The sequence below is a fragment of the Melopsittacus undulatus genome, chromosome 3 (assembly GCF_012275295.1).
Source record: "Melopsittacus undulatus isolate bMelUnd1 chromosome 3, bMelUnd1.mat.Z, whole genome shotgun sequence".
In the NCBI taxonomy this organism is placed as follows: domain Eukaryota; kingdom Metazoa; phylum Chordata; class Aves; order Psittaciformes; family Psittaculidae; genus Melopsittacus; species Melopsittacus undulatus.
Window position 1 is genome coordinate 97,064,865 of NC_047529.1, and position 21,188 is coordinate 97,086,052.

At 36.8% G+C, this 21,188-nt stretch overlaps 1 protein-coding gene across 1 annotated transcript in view; it reads left to right on the forward strand.

Annotated features, from left to right (window-relative positions):
- The window catches only part of CRIM1 (cysteine rich transmembrane BMP regulator 1), a 186,213-nt gene that overhangs the window by 146,114 nt on the left and 18,911 nt on the right, over positions 1-21,188 (forward strand). The window contains exons 9-11 of the mRNA XM_005145103.4: positions 9,228-9,384; positions 15,762-15,883; positions 19,397-19,606. Coding sequence (XP_005145160.1) covers positions 9,228-9,384; positions 15,762-15,883; positions 19,397-19,606 — 489 coding nt within the window. The remainder of the gene's footprint in view (positions 1-9,227; positions 9,385-15,761; positions 15,884-19,396; positions 19,607-21,188) is intronic.

Sequence of the window (21,188 nt, forward strand, 5' to 3'; positions counted from 1 at the left end):
TGAAGCTGTAAATTGTGATTCATAATTACCTTAATTTACATTCCTGTAGTCAGAAATCAGTACAACAAGTTTATTTGAAGTAATTATCTAAGGACGGTATTATGAAACTTCTTTCAGCTTTATTGTAATTTAGTTTCAAGTTTATCCACCTTGACTCAAGCCAACTATAGAATAAGAAGGGAAAAAGAAGCAAATCATAATATTCCTAGAACATTATTTTAAAAGAAGCAGTTCGTTTCATGCTTTATTGTTCTTCCTGGTTTTGCAGTGAAGGCAAAAACATGCTGTAAAAACACAGTAAAAACATACATGCTGTAAAGTAAAATAGAATTAAAAAGAAAGTAGAGGGAGAGTTACAAGGCAAAGGATGTAAAACTACCACTGAGTAAAAGGTGAGCACAGATGGATACAGGGGGGGAAGTTCCAGTGAGCAGAGATAGAACCACAAATGATGAGGAAGAAAGAATGACCATACTGACGGGGAGAGTATAGAAGCCAAAGCAGCAGCACTACATGAGGATAAAAGGAAGAAAGTGTAATCCAAGATTTAGGAAGAATTGCTGGAAAAATATCCCAAATAAAACTAAAAGAGTAGGAAACAAATTAAATGCATTACCAAAAAAATACAAACAAAATATATAAGTTGGTACAAGAACAAGAAATAAATAGAAAAAAGTAAATAAACAAAAAATTGTTACTTGTAGGGTGTAGCAATTGCTATTGTGTTTGGAGTGTCTAGGCCTTTGCTTCCATAGTGAAAACTGGTGTGGATTAAAGTCTTTAGGAGGAGGAGTACACTAGTGGAATAAAACAAGGCCAGTGATCAGCTATTTGTAGCCTCTTCCTCTAGAGACTAACAGGCACATTGAATAATACCTGCTGATTGCAGTAACATAGGATTTCAAATCTGATGGCTGTCTACTGGACACTCAGTCATTCTTCAGTGAAAGTCTGCAGTGAGGACCAGCATCTTATCTGGCCTTGTCTATTCCCTGTATTATATTTGTAGAAAAGAAAAAAGCCTTGAAAAATCTCTCCTGCAACTTTAACTACAGCTTTTTACCCCAAACAAATTGAACATGAAGTCCTTTTCAGCATATAGCCAAGAGCATATATGGCTTTGTTATTTGTTTATCCTTTCATAACTCACTAAAATTGAATTAAACTAGAGCACTGCTATTCATTTTAAAAATTGATTGCTTCATTTAGAAGGCTCAGCTTCACAGTTTAGGTAAACTGCAACTTTGGTAAAATTTCACGATGCAGCTGTTACGCAATTTCATTAATTCCAGACTCCTTATGGAGAGACACGATTGTAGAAGTCTAAGGATGAGTCATTTTCTCTGCACATCCCTGTATGTCATCATCCACTTCATGTTGTGGTTTTTTTGTCTGTCAAAGCAAACAAAATCACTATTCAAAAATTAGGAATCTTACCATTTCACGTGTTAACACAGTCCTCTAGATATAAAAACACCTCCTTTTCCCATTCCATGTAAATACAGACATATTTCTGAAAAGTGTTGATACCTTTTCCGTAAATGAGAAGAAAATATATTCCAGGAGGTATTGTTATTCACTCAGTACTAGCAGACATTTGCAGCATGGAATTCAGTATTCTGGCAAGTCATGCCTTCTCTGTTTTATATTGATGACTCAGTGGAATTCTGACATGGAAGCTGGGTTTGGCAGTGTGGGACTTAGTTTATTTGTGTAGATATTCAAAGACAGATTGGAAGGTAGGGAAAGTTAGGTTAGTGCATTGATGGGTCTTCCATGAATAGCAGCAGTCAAGGCTCTGAAAGTATATGACATGATAGGAAAAAGCCTAAGAAAAAGTTTGAAGGTACTACAGTGGGACAGTGCATCCCTAACTCCTCCTTTTTGTGTGTGTGTTAATCATTCAGCAGTTGGAGTCTGGGGTGGGTTTTCCTAACCTTTCACTCTTCCCAGGCAAAGTTTGAGTATTTTATCCACAGAATTATAGAACTCTTTGGGTTGGAAGCAACCTTACAGATCATCTAGTTCCAACCCCTTTTATTCCTGTATAGTATTACTTTATTTCTGTAAGTAACCCATACTCAGAGATGTGTTCTGAACACTTCAGAGCTCAGTCTTAATTTTGTCTATTTAAATGAACATCTGTTATGCTTATTTCATTTTCAAAGTAAAGTGGGATGAGTAATCACACGCATTGATGCGTCATGCAAAATGTACACTTGAGACAATGCAAAATTCCTGAAAATAGTAAAATAAAGGTAACACTTTTCTATTTTAGCAAGTGTTATCTCCCATTGTTACCTTCATTTGGCAACAAGTTCTATGAAGGGAGAAAAAACCAAACAAACAAAACATCAAATAAACAAAACCCAAGACAGACCAGGTAGTCTCCTTCAGGGCAAGGAGAGTGCATCTTGAATTTTGGAATAATTTTGTAGACCTTGCAGAAAATGTATGCCTTATCCTTTTGTAGTGATGCGAAAGGGAATAGATATTATGTGTTAGACCTAAGTTAGTGAAATACAGCCATAGAAAATTTGGGATTAAGCATGTTTCTTAAAAATTTTAGGCTCAGATCTGAAAAAAGTACACTTTCTAAGCAAAATAGAAATACTAATTGTAAATACACCTGTGGAAGATAGTGGAAGTGCACCCTGAAGAGGGTGGAGTTATGATGAATTACTCATGCCAAATAAATATTATCTGTCTTCTCACTAGGATAGAAGTCTTTGCTGGGTATCTCTGAAGATTACAATATACCGAGTTTCATAATGCTTACAGTTTATATAATGCAATAGAAGCCGATGATAATTTTTCTTAACTTGTGAAGAAAAAAAACCAAACACACTCATGTGCTGGCAGAAGGTTTATGGAAGCTTGGTCATTTTCCAGTAATTTCACCTTTGAGATATCACTGCTAGAAATTCATTTTCATGAAGTCACATGTGGTATATGAATCCTAGAGTTGTTTAGAGCAAGTATCCAGGTGGGTAATTTGCCTGAATGGACTCATGAGATTATTTTTTTAAACAGGGTTTTCTAGCATCACAGTGCCCAGTCCCTTCATTTTTATCCAGCTATTGTGACTCGTGAGTTAATTCTAACGTAAGGAGGGAGGGTTAGTGTGGATCTGTGGAGGCAATATATTCAGAGAATTCCAGTTACTGATAAGTAACCTAGTTTTCTCCTTCATAAATTTGCCTCCCCAGATCCCCACCCCTGAAGATTAACCAGCAGTAGCAATCCACACCGAGAGGACGGCTGAGGAGTGCTTAATTATAAAGGTACTGTGAAACAGTTCTCCTGATTCAATCTATCCTCAGCGTCAAGAAAATAATGATGGTGAAGGTATGTAGCTAGCTTCATGTAGCCACGCTACAGGTTGTCAAAAAAATGAACACCAGCCTAAGCCAAGTTGAAATACTGACGTAATTCTTGTCAAGTATCTGTTAATTTTCTCTAGCAGTTATTTTTTCTGTGAATTAGAGGATTGACAACTAAGAGTATTTCAACAGGCTATGCATCTCTAAAATGCATTTTCGAAAGTTTCTAGACTAAAGATGACTTCCAGTCTTCACAGTACAATGATCAGTGTATCCACATGGAAAGTGATAAATTGGAGAAAAAGAAATGCCCCAGTTTAAGAGCTTAGAGTTCTTACATGTCATATATATATGCTGGAAGAAAGAAACCAAGAAGCTGTCCTTTAAATAAGAGTTAGCTGGAATTTCAATCGAGCTCTTAGAAGTTCAAACAGAAGACCCCCTTTTACCTAAACATGCAATTCACGGAATTGAATTTTGTTTTCTTTTCAGTTTGATTTTTGAGCAATATTTTATAACACTCCAAATATTCATAGGTTCATGGGAGGTGGACATGTGAGCACTTTGAAATCAGTAATAAATCACACATTTGATGGTTTGAATTTGTGCCAAAAAATGTAACTCCTTTTGAGATACACTTTATCTGAGGTACCATACTTGAGAAGATTGTGTTGTATCTGAAGTATATGACTGCTGAGTGAATCCTCACAGATGCAGAGATTTGCTAACAGTGCCTATCCTGGAGCAGAATTTTGTTCTTGTCTTGTTTGCAGTTTGGGGCCTGTCACATCCACACATCAACTGCTCTCACATGTTGATTTTGTACATAACCTTTCTTCTCAGTCTTACAGTGATCTGAGAGTCTTTTAAAAAGAAGAGTTGGTGTTAGTTTTGAAAACAAGAACTTAGTGGAAAAGAGTTTTAAAGCACCACATAGTTTGTGTGCAGTGTAGGACCTCATCATAAGCTTAATAATCATCTCTTCTTAAGACAACATTTCGTGCTTCAGAGTGATGTCCCATCACCTGTATCCCAAACAGATTCCCCTTAAACAGTTTTCATGCTCTTCTGAAACTCTGGTATTTGCATTATTACAGTCAGTATGAATCTGTGAGTGGATGAAGAAAGGCTGAGAAAGAACTCACTATATTTAGAAGGTGTTTTTGGTAACAGTGAGCAGGCTTAAAAACCTTGGTTCTCATATTTGTTAATAATTCACAAATGTTTTTTGGAAGGCCAATTCATCTTCAACTGTTGTTTCCCTTTCTACCTGTGGTTCATTTTGTTTTGTTTTTTCCCCCAAGAGCATCTTATTAGATTGATCTAAATGAATCCAGTAATTTGAAATTCCTGTATCCAAGTCAGCATATAATGTGTGGCAAACTACAGAATGAAGTATTTGCTAGAGCTACAGTGTTTAGAGAGGTAAAAAAATAGCTTTTCCCAGTGTAGTGAGGTCTAGTCAGGACTGACTAGAAGCATGGATCTTTTGGTCACTGACTTTGCTGCAGCTTTTGCAGTCATGTTTGCGGTGGGAAAGAAAATTGCATGGTCTTGTGTGGGATGTATTCACTGCTCTAAGTATTCTCTGTGTTTGTCCTTGAGTGAGTATTTGTTCCTATCAGCAGGCTATTTTAATAATATCACTGGCTGAGGACAAACAGCCTTTCCACGGTTATTGTCCTAGCCTTCTGCTGTAGTTCTTGCAGTTGATACTCTCACAGAATTTTTTGTTATGTTTCAGTGTATGTCTGTCCTCACATTAAAAAGCCAAGTATTTGTGGTAAAAATACAGTTATTGTTGCCTGAGACATTCAGAAACACATTCATCTTTTTCCAAAGTCATATCACATCGGTACCATTCTGATATCAACCAATGCCATGCACTTGAACTCTAGTTTGTAGCACAAGTTCTTGTTTGTTCCTTATGGGCAGCACAACCTACTATGTTTCCAGAATTATATTTCACACACTATTACTATTTTATTCCCCTAAGCCTTCCTCTTACCTTGTGTAGGAGGATTGTTTTCTGTATTGACATTACCTCATGGACATTTCACTTTTCATAGGAAAAATTAATGAACATATTTCTACTATTGACATAGAAGAACTCTACTCCCCAGCCAGGTATTTCCCCAGGTAGCACAATGAAGGATGTCCTCCCTTTAATTGGTTTCCTATTCATCATTTTACTTCTGGTTTAGTCGTCTACCGCCTATCTAATCATTAGTTTAGCTCCCTAGGTGATGTCAATATAACTGATCAGTCAGAGAAATAAAGATGGCTTATACTATGTGTTCAGAAGCTTGATCCCATTCTGTTACGAGTTCAAGTGCCGTGCAGGTGCCTAATGCAGTTCTCAAACTTTGAAAGGTAGTTTTCCTTTTACATTAGCTTTTAAAATGTTTCTTCTTATCCTCTCCTTTCAGACTTCCTGATTAACCCTGGTATACTTTGGATGCAGTTGTTAGCACAACTAGAGCTGGATCTCTTCTCTTCAAATATGTTCCATGATTTGGGTTCAGGTTCCTTATGAAATTCAGCTAAGCAGAGGTGGAGAATGCCTCTAAACAAAAAAACTGCTAACATTTTGACGTGGTAAATTTCCTCAGTTCATTGTGGTTGAATTTCATGAGCTAGTTCTCTTTATTCCACAGAATAAAGAATTACATATTTGTCACTTGAAATGTAAAACCTTCGCAGAAAAATCTTTTTTTTATCCTTTCCTAATAAATTTATAATGATTTTTTTATTATGAACTTAAAGCTGTAGCTAAGGCTATAGAAATATTTTCAAGTTGACAATTACATAAAGTGAATTTGATTCACATTTTAATCTTAAATGCCCTCACTGTTTTCTGAAAAACGTATATATATATACACACATATACCCAATTTAATATACTAGTCCAGTGTTTTCAACAAGCCTGTACAGCAGACATAAGCTGTGTATCTGTACCAGATTTGACTTCATTTTGAGACTGCCTGTTAGTTGTTGTGGTTTTAAATCTTCGCTTGCGAAGCCAAGCCATCAATGATGTGTAAACAGGGGAAATTTAGGTCAGATGTGAAAGCAGCCCAGAATTCACTGGTTTTCAGGATACTAAATTTCTTCATAGAAAATTTAAATCTCACTCCCACAGCTTGTAATGTCATCAGAAATACAATAACATACTAATTTTAGTAACAAACATCTTTGCAGAAGGCATAATTTTTAGCATCTTTATTAGAAAGACTGTCAGCAGAGGTCTGTGGAGGTTATTGATTTCTTTGTATAGTACTGACATAACACTAGTGAGTTCAGATGTTAACAATGGCCTATGTTGACTTCAGCAAGCTTGTCCTGATGTTGTTTTGATGACTTTTTGGTATGCTCTTCAGTGTCTGTTTAAGACTGCTGGTGGCAGTGGTGGTTAGTCAGTCATTCATCCCAAGGCTCTGAAGAGCTTTTCTTTCTTGTCCACTTATAAAGGGGAAGTTCTTTTGAAAGTAACTCACTATGCAAGAAAGATACTGCCTTGAGACTGGATCTTCTGGCTGATATGTCAGGTGACTGAGTTTTATGTATATTTAACACCATAAGCTACTTGGAATGAGACACCGTCTTCCTGCTTCTGTAGCACTGTCTCAGACACCTTTAACTTAAAGTTACAGGGTACTAACTTTATGCATGAAAAATTTGTTTTGCATCTCTGGAAGCAGTTTCACTATCCAAATCAAAGCAATCAGTGCAGAAGAGAATAATACTGAGAACAAAAACTGCAGGAAAAATCTATAGGATTCTGAGCAACCATTATTTTACCATCTTCTAGTTTGATATTCAGACGTGGGTGTTGCACTTTGATAGTTCTCCTTAACAAATAATCTGAGTCAAATAAGATAAAGATATGCCAATTAGAAAAATTTGGTTTTCTTTTCTATTTTTAGACTTTTTTCTTTTTATTTCCAGCTCTTTTTTTCACCTTTTAAGATGTCTGTTCATTTTTCCCATTGCCTTTGCATTTGTACCTTCTTGTTCCTCAACCTGTCTTCCATGAGCCTGATGTTTATGGACAGCCACCTAAGCACTTCATATTCATGACAAAGTATGCGTCAGAAAGCGAATTATTCTGATAAATCCAACTTGTGTAATTCCAGGATCATTCACTTGATCATTTCAGAACATCTCCAGGAGTTATCATAACTCATATGACATCTAAGGTCATAACTGAACTAAGTTGGTTTTGGAGATATTCCAGTGGAGGTGACTTTTCCATGCATTCTTACGATGTTCAAGTCTAACTTTCAAATTATGACTACCTTATAAAGTCATGCATAATGAAAAGTTTAGTTAATTTTACTATCACTCTATGCTTTCAGGCAATAATTGTATGCAAGCATCCTAGTGTAAAAGCTTATGAATTAAAGAACAATCCTCATTATATTAACTTGCTTCAAAGAAAGTCTTTGCATTACACATACATCACTCTTTACCAGAGAAGAATATTGGATTTTCCTCTGCATTACAATATTTTAAAATCAGCATTAGTGGCTGTGTATTTAAAAGACCTAGTAGTCTTGATGGATCAGCCTGACCTCTATCCTTTGAAGAACTTTTAAGACTTCATGAAGGTTGTTTTATGTGTGTTTCTGAGTTCCTCAAGAATCTGAGGTCAGGATTACCATTGCTACATGAAGGTTAGATATGTCTGAGAGTAAATGCTTAAATCCTGTGGCATTGGTACTCTGCTGACAAAGACAAACCTCTAGAAGTTGTGAAAGTATCTGGCATTTCTTTTTCTGTATTCTGAATGACAAAACAACTTGCACCCTTTTTGCTTTAGACACCAGATTTGCATAAAACCAGAGTGGTGGGAGAGGTGAACCTGATGATCTTCATCCTGCTTAAACTGAGAACTGTTGTTTGGGATGATAAGGCTCTAATATTGCATTGCACTTGTAGGCCCAAATTCCACCATGAAAGCACTCTTAAGCTGCTCTCTGTATAACCAGCGCTTTGTAGTGGTGTGGATGTTTTAACTGAAAACCAGTCATCCTTTAAATATCTCTCTAAAAGTCAGCCTTTTGGATGCTACCTATCATAGTCTTCTGTTGAAGAAGCTCATTTTCCCATTTTTCTATTTTGATCTCATATTGGATATTGTAACCCACCTCCCTTTACCTGGCCTCTCCTCCTCCTCTCCCCGTGTTTCACATCCCTAGTGTAACAAAAATCATCTTAACTTTTTGTTTCCTCTCACCTCTGCAACCAATAAATGAATTTTATATCCCAGAGCATGTTAAGAGTTGTCTTTCTGGTCCTTCTTTCAAGAACTAAAAGCAGCTGAGCATTCTCAAAATAATAAATTTGAATGAGAGTGAATGAAATTACCATTATTCTTCTCTGTACTGGAGAAATTGAGATGTCAGCAATCCACAAGCAGGTCTTAATCACCAAACAGTTCACAGCAAACAGCATAAAGAATGGAAGTTGTTAATATATCTCATTCGGCTCTATTAAAATAGAGGAGAAATAAAGATGCTCTGTTGACCAGAAACCTATTAAACCCATATAATCTGTGAAAAGTATACTTTTATTTTAAATGTTTTCTTGAAGGCAAACATTCACGGATGTTAGAGGCATTTGGCTGTGCATTTAATTCATCAACTCTAGTTTAGGGTTCCAGGTACTACTCCCCAGGTTCTTGACTGGAACGGAAGACATCATGTAGTGTCTGATCATATGGTTTGGGTCATTAGTGGAGAATTCTGTCACATATTTTTAAAGTTAGCACAGTCTGAAGGTAAGGCTTACTAGTACTTAAGTTACGAAATAAAAGGGAACAGAAGATTTAGTCTGCTAAAGATGTATTTGTCTGGTATAACCAGTTTCCACGCTGTGATAACCTGCATGTGTCCTTTGCAGGGGAGGAGCTGTGCACTGGCCTCATTTCAGGCTGTTCCTTGGAGTGTTCCTTTGGCTTCCAGACTGACGCCCACAACTGTGAGATCTGTCAGTGTCGGCCGCGGCCTAAGAAGTGCAAACCCATTGTATGTGACAAGTACTGTCCCTTTGGATACTTGTACGTATTCTCATTCTGAAAGCATCTTTAATACAATCTCTGTACATATTGAAAATATGCAAAATCCAGGCATATGCTTGTGTTTGCTTTGTGGCAAAGCAGAGGAACATGTAGGAAAATTGAAATGTCATTACTTGATGTGAGATTAAAGTATTCTTCCAAATGGATTTTGATCAACAGATGAAAAAACAGCAACTTAAAAAACCAGCAGCAGATTATGAAAGCAAAGTAACACTTAAATTTTGTTTGAAGAATATTTGATGAACAGGATGAAAAAGCTACTTACAAGTAACATCTCTTGCATGTAGCTTTTTGAAATTCTATTTGTGTGTTCCACTCTGGTACCCTTTCATTTTATAGCCATTTATTTTATTCAAATGATTTTCTAGTATTTCAAGGAGGTTTTTTAATGTTAATATGACAGCGGACTAGTTTTAGTGAGACATTTCTGATAGTTACATGATTCATGCAGAACATTGCTGTCTCTTATCTAAGTTTTTATAAGCCTGCTCAAAATCTGTATTGTTGCTGGAGTTCTCTCTCCATGTAAGGAAATATTTGTGGTATTTATTCATTTATGGAATGGGTGACAAAAGCTGGTCAAATTTTTCATCACAGAAATTGTTAAGCAATCAGGCTGGTGGCTTCTGTATGTATTATGCATTTTATTTTTTGATGGATCCATTCCATATTACTGCCTGCTTTTCATAACTGTTTAATTTCTGAAAATAAAACCAGATATGTTGCAATACTAAAAAAAAAAAAAAAGGGGAAATTCCCTTGAAAACATTAAGTCACTTCTTTTTTTCTAAGTTAGAAAAAATGCTTGAGTTGTATCCTTGAGGCATTCCTAGTGTAATTTAAAAATACCTACATAATAGCAGTCCGGCAAAATAAAGTAAACACCATTTAATATAATCCTGTATCTGTTACTTGAGATACAGAATTGGGCTTACTTCTGGTTTTTTGCACTCATGAGAGTGGCGGTATTGAAATAAGACAAAACTAATGAAAGATAACAAAGATTAAAACAAACTTCACTTTTCTCTCCAAACCTCAAAGTTTAATATGGGAGAGGGAAAGTAAGAATTTAAAATTGAAAGGTTAATGAAATTATCTTCAGGCATGTTGACTTCAGGAGTGGCTGGGCGTTTCTTCAGTGAGAGAAGTAGAACAGGAAGGAATTTACAGAAAAGGGATATCAGTTTTGTCATTCCCAGAAATTCTGCGCAGTGGCTTCAGAAAAAGCAAGAATGGCTGAAAATGAGTAGAGGGATGAAATAAAGATGAGTGGTTGAATGATTGAATGAATGAATGATTTATTGTCTGCAGCAGGGTCAATAGCATAGCCGTGGGACAGGATCTGAGAAGATTTTTCTCATCCATGTGCTCAAAGAGTGTGTGCAAGCATTAACAGCAGAGACAGCTGATATTACCCAAAAAGTGTTCAACTGCTTATTCTGTGATTGAATAACATTCAGCTTGGAACAGGAAAAGCTGGTTTTAATTTTAATAGTACAAGAGCATAAAAAATTGCTATTTTCAAGGCCATTTGCTTTAGCCTATTTGAAAGTTATGAGAAAAACAATAAGTAAGGTCTATTTAATGTCTTTTGTCATTGCTGTTTTGGATTTACACAGACATAGCCAACTCTATTCTGTGGTATCTAAAGCAGTTAAGTTTGTTTCTCTTTTTGGTTTCTTTCAGTTTACTACTATTGTTTTTCTTCACTGGCAGTCCCAATGTAGATTTCACATTGAAGTATCAAAAATGTTTTGCTGCTGCTGCTGAGGACTGGTTTGAACTATAGTTACCAAAGTTGTTTTGTTTGTGTAAATGTGTTTCTGGTATATTCTAGTTTATTGTGCAATATTTTTCCCAAAAACATGGATTTAGGAAGAAGTACTCTATTCCACATAATGAGCAGGTTTGCATGTTTTGGTTATTTTTAACTGTGCTTTTTGTCTAGAGGAAGGTGGACAGTATTTTTACAACTTTAACTGGAACATGGTAGAGACCTTAATAGCCTCTGGTGAACTGAACTTGGTTTTCCAGTTTTTTTGGGTTTTTTGTTTGGTTGGTTTTTCACTTCAAAACTGAATCTTCAGGAAAAAAAAAAGTGCTCCTTTAAGATAAAAGAGTGAATTTCCATTCCTGGGTCTGTGCTTCCAGAGTGTGTGACTGATAGTAATGTTCTTAGGTCTACCTCATTAGTGACCAGATCATGTATCTTTGCTGTCATTTGTAAAATACTTGTCCTACATCGTTCACATAGATCAGAAACCTCTGAAGATGAGAAAGATAAGAACACAAGCATGGAGCCTAATATACTTTGCGCCTTAATAAACCAATTTTCCTTTGAGAGCAGTCCTCGAGACCTATAGAGTCCTTAGTTTGCATGTGAGTATCACCCTGCTGATACCTGTGCCCAAGCACTTAAGGTGATTATTGTTAATAAATCTGTGGTATGTGTCAATAGTAATCTAGCTGATTGTGTGGGGAAATCTAAAGTGGTCTGTGCCATCTTCTTCAACATGGACATACATTGCATTAGTGCTGTCTGTCTACCCAAAAATGGTTCAATATTCTGAATGAAAACCAAAGAGGACTGAAGAGAAAAAAAGATAGATGGGCCTAGTTTTATTTCAAGAAATCGATGAAATCATTCATTTTGCTGAAATGCTTTCCTGTAATAAAGAACTCATGACTCAGTTTCTGTGAAGGTTAGGAAAAGGCCTATGAATATTGTCCTTGAGCTGCAAGAGCACTTTAAACACAGAGATGCTTGGTTCTAGGTGCAAGTATTTTTCAGTGTCAGTCAAGTGTCAAGGAGAATATGTTAAAGGATACAAATTTCAGGCACAAATCCCAGTGATTTTCTAAACTTGTGGAGGAAACAGCCAGTGTCTAAGAAATAGTGTGTTACTGTCACATAAGAAGTTTAGAAAAATGTTAAGGTTTATGATGTTAAAGAAGAGAATAATACAACAGGCTTTATTTCCTAGATTTACTAGGCTTACTTTGTATAACTGAATAAGACTAAAAGTACAAAGTAATATGCTTCAAAATGGAAACACAGATCTTCAGAATTTGAAAGTATCTGGAAGAAAAGGAAGAAAAATGGTAAACAGGTTAAAATGAAAAAGTATAAATATTGAATCATGCAATTTGCAACTATTCATTTGAAGTCCTATATGTGATAAAATGACTCTTTGATCCAACACTGACTTAGAGAGTATCAGCTCTGGACCATGTATTGACTTGCCCAGGCACTCCCTAGTGTAAGATGTGCTGTCTGGCCCATTGTACTCTATCCCATTCAGAGGAGTTGTGGAAGGTCGGTGAGAACATCACACAGGGCAGAACTGCTCCATGGGCTGGCACATGGCACATTGGCTGGCTCATCTTCAAATAGGAAGCATTATGAAAAAGATAATGTTCAGCCTCTCACAGAATTACACTGCTTGTTGTAAACAGGAGTAATTTTTAGCCTGTATGTATGACTCATTTAATATATTGGCTGGAAGAGGAAAATTACAGATTTCTGTATGTTTCCTGTACTTAGATAAGCTGAAACACAATTTTTTTTTTCTTTTAACTGAACTGTGCATAAACCAGTCCTGTTAGACAATCTATGTGATCTATGTAGGACAAGTATTTTACAAATGACAGCAAAGATTAATGGGCAAATAGGGTAGATGGGAGTAAGATAAAGATATTTTTAAAACAAGTTTTCAATTTCAAGCTGATGACAGTGCTTTAGGAAACCTGTCTTTGAGATTATCTTTCCCTTGCACTTTTGTACACCTGAAAAGAAATACAGTACGTTTGTTCAGTTCTCTACTGCTACCATGCCAATTTCTTCTCTAAAATAGCAAGCCTCATGTGACTTTCAAGCCTGTTATGACCATCAAAAGCATGGAAAGACAGATCTCTACTATGATGTAAAACTTTGGTTTTACATTAAAAACCAAAGTCATAAATAGGACACTAAAGAAGCAAGTATTAAAAGTGCATTAAAGAGTGGAAAGTTAAGGAGTAATCATCATCTGTTTGACGTTTTTAATTTTTTTCTAAAGAGTACCAAAGGTTGATAATTTGGAAATATGAGCTCGTGCATCTTTGAAGAAACCAAAACATTTTCACAGTTGTCTGAAAAAAAAAGAAAAGAAAAAAGCTTAACAGAGTTCGCTGTTTGAAAACTCTACACATTAATGGAAAGAAGCACTTTTAAAATTAAAAGACTGTGGTTACAGAGATAAAGGAGATAAAAATAGACGGATAGGAGGACAGAAAGTTTTTCATTCTCCATCCTATTGTATGACTGTTTCCCTCAGCCTTTTGACTAAAAATCACATGAAGTTCTCTACAGTATGAAATCAGTGTTTCTGGAGATTTACATAATTTATTTCTTCTCTATTCCTCTAGATGTTCTGATTTCCCTTTATTGCCAGTGTGCATATAATGGTGTAGTAATCAATGAGAGATCTGTCAGACAGCAGTTTGATAGGTGAACCACTCAGTGAATGAAGAATTGGCTGGATGGCCTCACACAAAGAGTTGTGGTCAATGGCTGGAGACCAGTAACGAGTGGTGTCCCTCAGGGATCGGTGTTGGGACCAATCTTGTTCAACATCTTTGTCACTGACATGAACACTGGGATTGAGTGCACCCTCAGCAAGTTTGCCAATGACACCAAGCTGTGTGGTTTGGTTGATACGCTGGAGGGAAGGAATGCCATCCAGAGGGACCTTGACACACCTGTGAGGTGGGCTGATGCCAGCCTCATGAAGTTTAACCATGCCAAGTGCAAGGTCCTACACCTGGGTTGAGCAATTCCAGGCACAGCTACAGGTTGGGCAGAGAAGAGATTCAGAACAGCCCTGTGGAGAAGGACTTGGGGATGTTGGTCAGTGAGAAAATGATCATGAACCGGCATCAGTGTGAGCTTACAGCCCAGAAAGCCAACTGTATTCTGGGCTGCATCAAAAGGAGTGTGACCAGCAGGTCAAAGGAGGTGATCCTGCCCCTCTACTCTGCTCTCGTGAGACCTCACTTGGAGTATTGTGTGCAGTTCTGGTGTCCTCAACATAAAAAGGACATGGAGCTGTTAGAACAAGTCCAGAGGAGGGCCACGAGGATGATCAGGGGACTGGAGCACCTCCTGTATGAAGACAGGCTGAGAAAGTTGGGGCTGTTCAGCCTGGAGAAGAGAAGGCTGCGTGGAGACCTCATAGCAGCCTTCCAGTATCTGAAGGGGGCCTATAGGGATGCTGGGGAGGGACTATTCATTAGGGACTGTAGTGATAGGACAAGGGGTAACGGGTTCAAACTTAAACAGGGAAAGTTTAGATTGGATCTAAGGAGGAAGTTCTTTCCTGTAAGAGTGGTGAGGCACTGGAATGGGTTGCCCAGGGAGGCTGTGAATGCTCCATCCCTGGCAGTGTTCAAGGCCAGATTGGATGAAGCCTTGGGTGATATGGTTTAGTGTGAGGTGTCTCTGCCCATGGCAGGGGGGTTGGAACTAGATGATCTTGAGGTCCTTTCCAACCCTAAATACTGTATGATTCTATGATTCTCTGAAGAGATATAGTACACTTGTGCCTGAAGTGTGAATGGTATTATCAGTCTTCCTGAAAACAAGAAAAAAAGACAAGCAAATATTCCAGTATGGGATTCTCAGAAACAGCATGTTTATGGTGCTGTGAAGAGATGCTGTCAGGTGGTGCCCTAGACTCCTGCCTAGCTTCGCCTGGAAAGTTTGGAAGTATTTGTGTTCTTGATTGTCTGTACTCTGTCTGCTGGAAAGTTCTCTGTTTTTTTCTGTTTCAAAATATGTTACTGTGTCCCCTACTTTTTATATGGGTTACTGGCGTTCCACATGCGATGTTTTGAGTCAGCTTTTTGTCTGCTTATTTAATGTTTTCATAGATCTCTCTATAGTGTCAATGTGCAAGAGAGGAAATCTGCTGTACTTACTGTTGGAGGGGGAAAATTAACACTAATTTGCGTTACAAAAACACAGGGATTTTAACAGATTCCTACCTACCCCTCTAACTTTTTCACAAGTTTTAGAAGGTTTTCTTTCTATATTTTCAGTTGAAAACAAAAAAATGATTATCATTAATAGTTGTTACAAATACATACATCTGTATTATCTGCTATGGCTTGCAAATACATGCAGTTATATGGAGGGAGCACATGCCAGGGATGGAGACCTGTACATCCCATACACCTGCTGAACATAAGGGTGACAGTTAATGATAATTTTCTTTACTTGATCAGTCCCATCTTTAGGTAATGCTTTTACTTTAAGCATGATGTGTAGATATTTGAAGTGACCTGCTGACCTTTAACAAATTATTTTGGTCATCTAGGAAGAACAAGCATGGCTGTGAAATCTGTCGGTGTAAGAAATGTCCGGACCTGCCTTGTGGTAAAATCTGTCCAATGGGTTTCCAGCAGAACAGTCATGGATGTGTTATCTGCAAGTGCAGAGGTACGTGTGAATGCATTACCACTTGCAATTGCAACTTGTGTTCAAAGGGGTTGGAAGCTAGAGCAGAAGAGAAAGAATACAGCATGGAATATGTAGGAATTGAAATATGGTAACTGGTGGGGCAGGCAGTTCAACTTCTATCAAAGGAGAGTGTTGCTTTGCAGGTGTTTGTTATTACCTGTGTTCATCTTGGCTTCAACAGAAAGCTTCTGCTCCACTTTCATCTCCCTTTACAAAGTCACAAAAATCAGTTTGTTACCATTAATAAAAATTAGATCAGGATCTTAATAAGTAACTACTAGAAATAAGCTAGTTGAGAAAGATTATTTTTCAGTTGCAGTGTTCATACTGGGTCCTTCACCATCATCTTTTCTTTACAAACTCAGGTTTTTTATTTGATAGATGCCCTGTACCCCATCTAAAATTAGAGTGCTGTTTCTTGGACACTTCTCAGGCAGACTCAAGGAAGAATTTGTAGAGAGAGTGCTAACACAGGCTGGGTGTTCTTAAGGCAAAGATGTCACATGTGCCACATCCCAAATTCATAACCAAGTGTGAAGTGGAGATTACAATTGTTGTCTGCTTTAGTTTCGTACTGCTTTTAACAAGTCTCTCTTTTAAAGAGATTTTTAGTTTATGTTTTGTATTACTCTGGATATCTGACTTCCTCCTTTGCTCATCTTCACGTGTTGCATTTAATGACTTCATTTGTGCTCAGGCTCTCTCTGATCCTAACTACTCTTTCATGCTTATTTTCTTTGATTCTTACTTGCAAGTTTTGATTTCTAGCTATAGCCAAGTACTTCTGAATATTTTGCCACTGCTTTGTGTAATGACTCCATTCTTAACTTTTTAAGCAATCTTTTTTTTTACATTTAAAAAATCATGTAATATAATAAGAAAAGCTATGGGAACATGGGACTTAAGAAATGGTACGAATTCCTTAAGTCACTCTCCTGTAGTTGAAGGCAAACATGCAGTCATATTAGTCAGAAGGATCCAATGTTATATTTTTTCCACATGACATGTTACATTGCAGACAATTATAACAAAACTGTAAGTTTTCTAGAAAAAACAAATAAATTACAAGTCATAAATGTACCTTGCAGGTATGAGAAGCAGACAGAGATTTCACTGACATAAGCTTGCATTGTATGACTTTTACCAGAAAAAAAATTTTCAAAATTAAGAAATGTTAACTGCTGAATGGAGTCCCATTGAGACACATCGTTTTCATCACTTATCTTGTAATTTGTCTCCATGATCACAGTTAATACACTTCTCCTGAATGTTGTGGTTCTGTGATGGAATTTACACAGGGTTTTCCCTTAGGTGTGCCCTAATGGCATCCCACACCGCAAACACATGCAACTCTTCAGTTACTAATTATATGTATGCACACTTTTAAGTTCTTTCCTTAACCAGAATGTATTTTAAAGCATGCACAAGTATTTGGGAAAGGTAATTTGATCCTTCTCTTAGAAGTATTTATTGATATCACGATCATAAAATTACCAAGCTTTGAGCAAATCACTTCAACATCACTTCATCAGCAACTTGTTGAAGAATAATGGTGGCAATTGCCAGCATGTTCTGGGGGACTGTGAATCCTTGTTAAAATCTTGACCCAAAATCACTGTGTAAGAGTGAATGTGCCTGTGAATTAGCTCCACTTTCTAAATTGCTTCTGCCAGAAATAGCTTATGCTAGGATTAATAGAAGTACGGGGCTGGGATAGCTCTCTGGAAGACTGAGGGTCTGTTTGTCTGCCCTTGTATAAAATAGAGTGTATCTGGATAATCCTTGACAGATGTTTCTCTAAGATTTAATTTATTAAGAATCTGCACTCTCAAAAGGGAGGAAAAAAACAGACACTCCCCCCACCCCCCAACTCTAAATAATGTTTTCCTGTGGTTACCGATATGTGACAATTTAAAATTAATTTTCTAATATTTCTCTTCCTTTCTACAAATTGTACCAGTTACTTCTTGTCCTTAGCTCATCAAACACAATGGAACAGCTACACACCATTCCCTTTAGTATTTAAGGGATTGCAGCTGGAGCCCCCTGCATGTTTGTGGGTTTTGTTGTTTGTGGGGGAGAGGAGGTGTCCTAAATGAAATAAACCCAGTTATTTTGGTCTCTCCTCACAGTTCAAAAACTGGATATTGTACTTTAGCAGTAGTGACAAGCTTCAAACTAGTAGAGATAGTACCTCATTGAAATTTACAGTGCTCCTGTACTTGTATCTTAGGTTGAACTTGCCTTCTCTGCAGTCGTATCACACTTATTATTTCTGTTCATGCAATAGGATGAAGTCTGATTTAAGAAGTGTTTTATCCTTATACTTTTCAATTCACAAAATGGTATACTACTGTAATTTCTGTGTGCTGGCTTCTTACTCTGATGACATGCATCAAACTAACTTTGTACCATCTGCTTCTGGGTCTGAGACCACCTTTGATAGATCTGCCACAGCTGAAGACATGCTGACTTAGTAAAAAACAACCAAAAAAAACCCATGATTAAAGTTACATATAAACATTACTACTTTTCATACTGCATCCTTTTTTAAACAGAAAACGAAATAAGCAACTTAATACAAATAACCTTATATATATATGTCAGTAGAACATGGTTGGCATACCCTGAAAACAAGTCAGTTCACTGACAAACTGATCTTAAATCCTTATCATCGTAATGATGTGGATGAGGGAGTGTTGGGCTCTAAATTCACTCTGCTGATTAACAAGAATATATTGAATCTGAATCCTGCAGCACTTAAATACCACATAAGATACAAATGAGACTTTATCCTCCCTGGACCAGATGCTTCCATGTGCTGGCTAAGTGCAAGTAATGCAGCATTTCAAGCTACTGTATTTTCATCTCGGTAAAAGCCAGGAATGAGGAACAAAATTGTCAGAGCAGTTGTCTTCCAAGCATCTCATTTCTCATAATAATGTAAACAATTTCTCTAGGTGTTTTATTAAATATTTCCAGTATCTAGCATGACCATGTTAAAAATTCCTTGTAATTTTTTGTCATTCATGATGTAAGACCATCCTTAGCTGTTGTAAATGCTTTTATATTCTACTTGCTATCAGATAATCACATTATAAATAATCTAATACAGTGCCATATTAAATATATAATTTTAAATATGCTTCATGTTTTCTGCTGTTACACTCCATTGCACTTCTTTTTATATATATATACATTATTAGCAAATATTGCATTGCTGTATGATTAAAAACAGTATAGAAGCAACAGAAAGATGATATTTTCCAAGGAAATGCATTCTACTGCATCCCACCATCCCCTTCATATATCCTTTAATTGTTCTATGTGTTTTGTTACCTTGTTTCTAAGTGTAAATGATAGAACTACTATTCATTTGGTCTTCTATGTGCTTTAAGAATAATGCAATCCTGGCATAAAGTTGGTGTGGATTTTTTCCTAAGCAACACATGCTAACTGGGACACTTTTTTTCCCCTTTGACTTTTTTGCAGAGGCAACTGCTTCTCTTATGCCTCCTGTTAAAACAGGCTCTTGCCTGTCAATGGATGGGCGGCGACATGAGAATGAGGAGAGCTGGCACGATGGCTGCAGAGAATGTTACTGTCACAATGGCCGGGAAATGTGTGCCTTGATCACCTGCCCTGTTCCTAACTGTGGCAACCCCACCATACATCCAGGGCAGTGTTGCCCATCATGTCCAGGTGACATGAATTCTTCCATATGCTTTGTAATTGTGTTTTATTTCATATGTGTTCTGTTTCTAATACATGAAAATAATCTCATACATCATTCAGTAATAGGTATCTATGAGGGTTTCTATGCCCAAATGTAACAAGACAAGTGGCTTTCATTAAGATCTCACAAGTGAAAAATGAGAACTTCAGTACTTAAAGCATATTATGTTGTGAGTCTTAGCATGTTAATCTTTGACAGATTGAAATTTTTAAACTAGCAAAAGTTTCCAGTCTGTATTAGTTCTAATAGCAAATTAATATTTATATATAGTTTTGTTACCTATAATAACAAATATAATAAGCCATTGCATTTTCTCTTTTTTAATTTGAAATTGAGTTTTATTAAAATTTATCTCCTCATCTATGTTTCGCATCCCCTCAAAGGAATACACATTTAAACAGATGTCTTAAGTAATTGAACATGATTCTGTCTTCTGAGGAAAAACTCCATGTCACCAGCAGATGATTTCAGTGTCTCCAGTGGGAAAGCCCAAATACAATAAATGTTGGGTTCCAATACAATATAAGTGTTAATATGAGAACATCTATGAAATACATTAGAGTGTAGGTACACTATAAGATTAATGCCCTTTAAAATATTGTAGGAATCATTCTGAAGACAAAGTGCTAGATAGATTAATTTGTATTGTCTGACTTGATTTGAAGTTGTGTTACAAGTACGAACAACAAGGCTCATGATGCTACTGTAGATAGCAAAACAGTAAAACAGCAGTAGCAGGATATAAACATTTTATGAACTGCTTCAAATTCTTTGTAAAGAACAGGAAATCCTAGGGGAAAATTAGCAGCCAGATCTTCTTTCTGAAAGTGACAGACACATAGGACCTAAGATAACCTAACCCTTTAGATTATTTGGACAAATTGTGATCTCCAGTGGAGTTTATGCTTTGTGGTAACTGGAAAAACCTAGCCCCCCAAAAGATGCAAGACTTCAAAAACTGTGAGTCTCACTTTCAGCCTTTCCTCAGTCCGCACTACTCTCCTGTGTGGAGGACGGGCACTGTGGTTCCATGGCCAGCCATAGTGTTACTTTTGGCACTGGGTTTCATGAAGCAGGAAATATTTTCAGTACTAAGTAGGTACTTAGTTAATGAGGCCAATCTCTTAATGCTTAGCATCCTAGTAATGACAACCATTAATGAAATTTTTAGCTGAGATGAAAACAGTAAGTTATGCAAACTAGGGGAGCAATCCTTTGCTCACTTCCTTCTCTTCCATTGTCAAGTATCTGGCTAGTCTGATGGGGAATTAAGAAAGCATAAGATTTTTAAAGGGAACACTAGTGTTTTGTCAGCTTGGAGCACTTTCACCACAGCAATATGCAGTGTTCATCTGTATATATCCCATCAAGTATTGTCATTCTATTGTCCAGCTCCCTACACACAGATACATTCACAGTCTGTCTTAAATAATACAGTTCTTTCCCCTGTGAAACCTCAGTGTGGCAAAAAAAAGAAAAACAACAACAAAAATATTCAGTCAATATTGTTCCAGGAGGAACAGACAAACAGGAAATAACAATTACAAA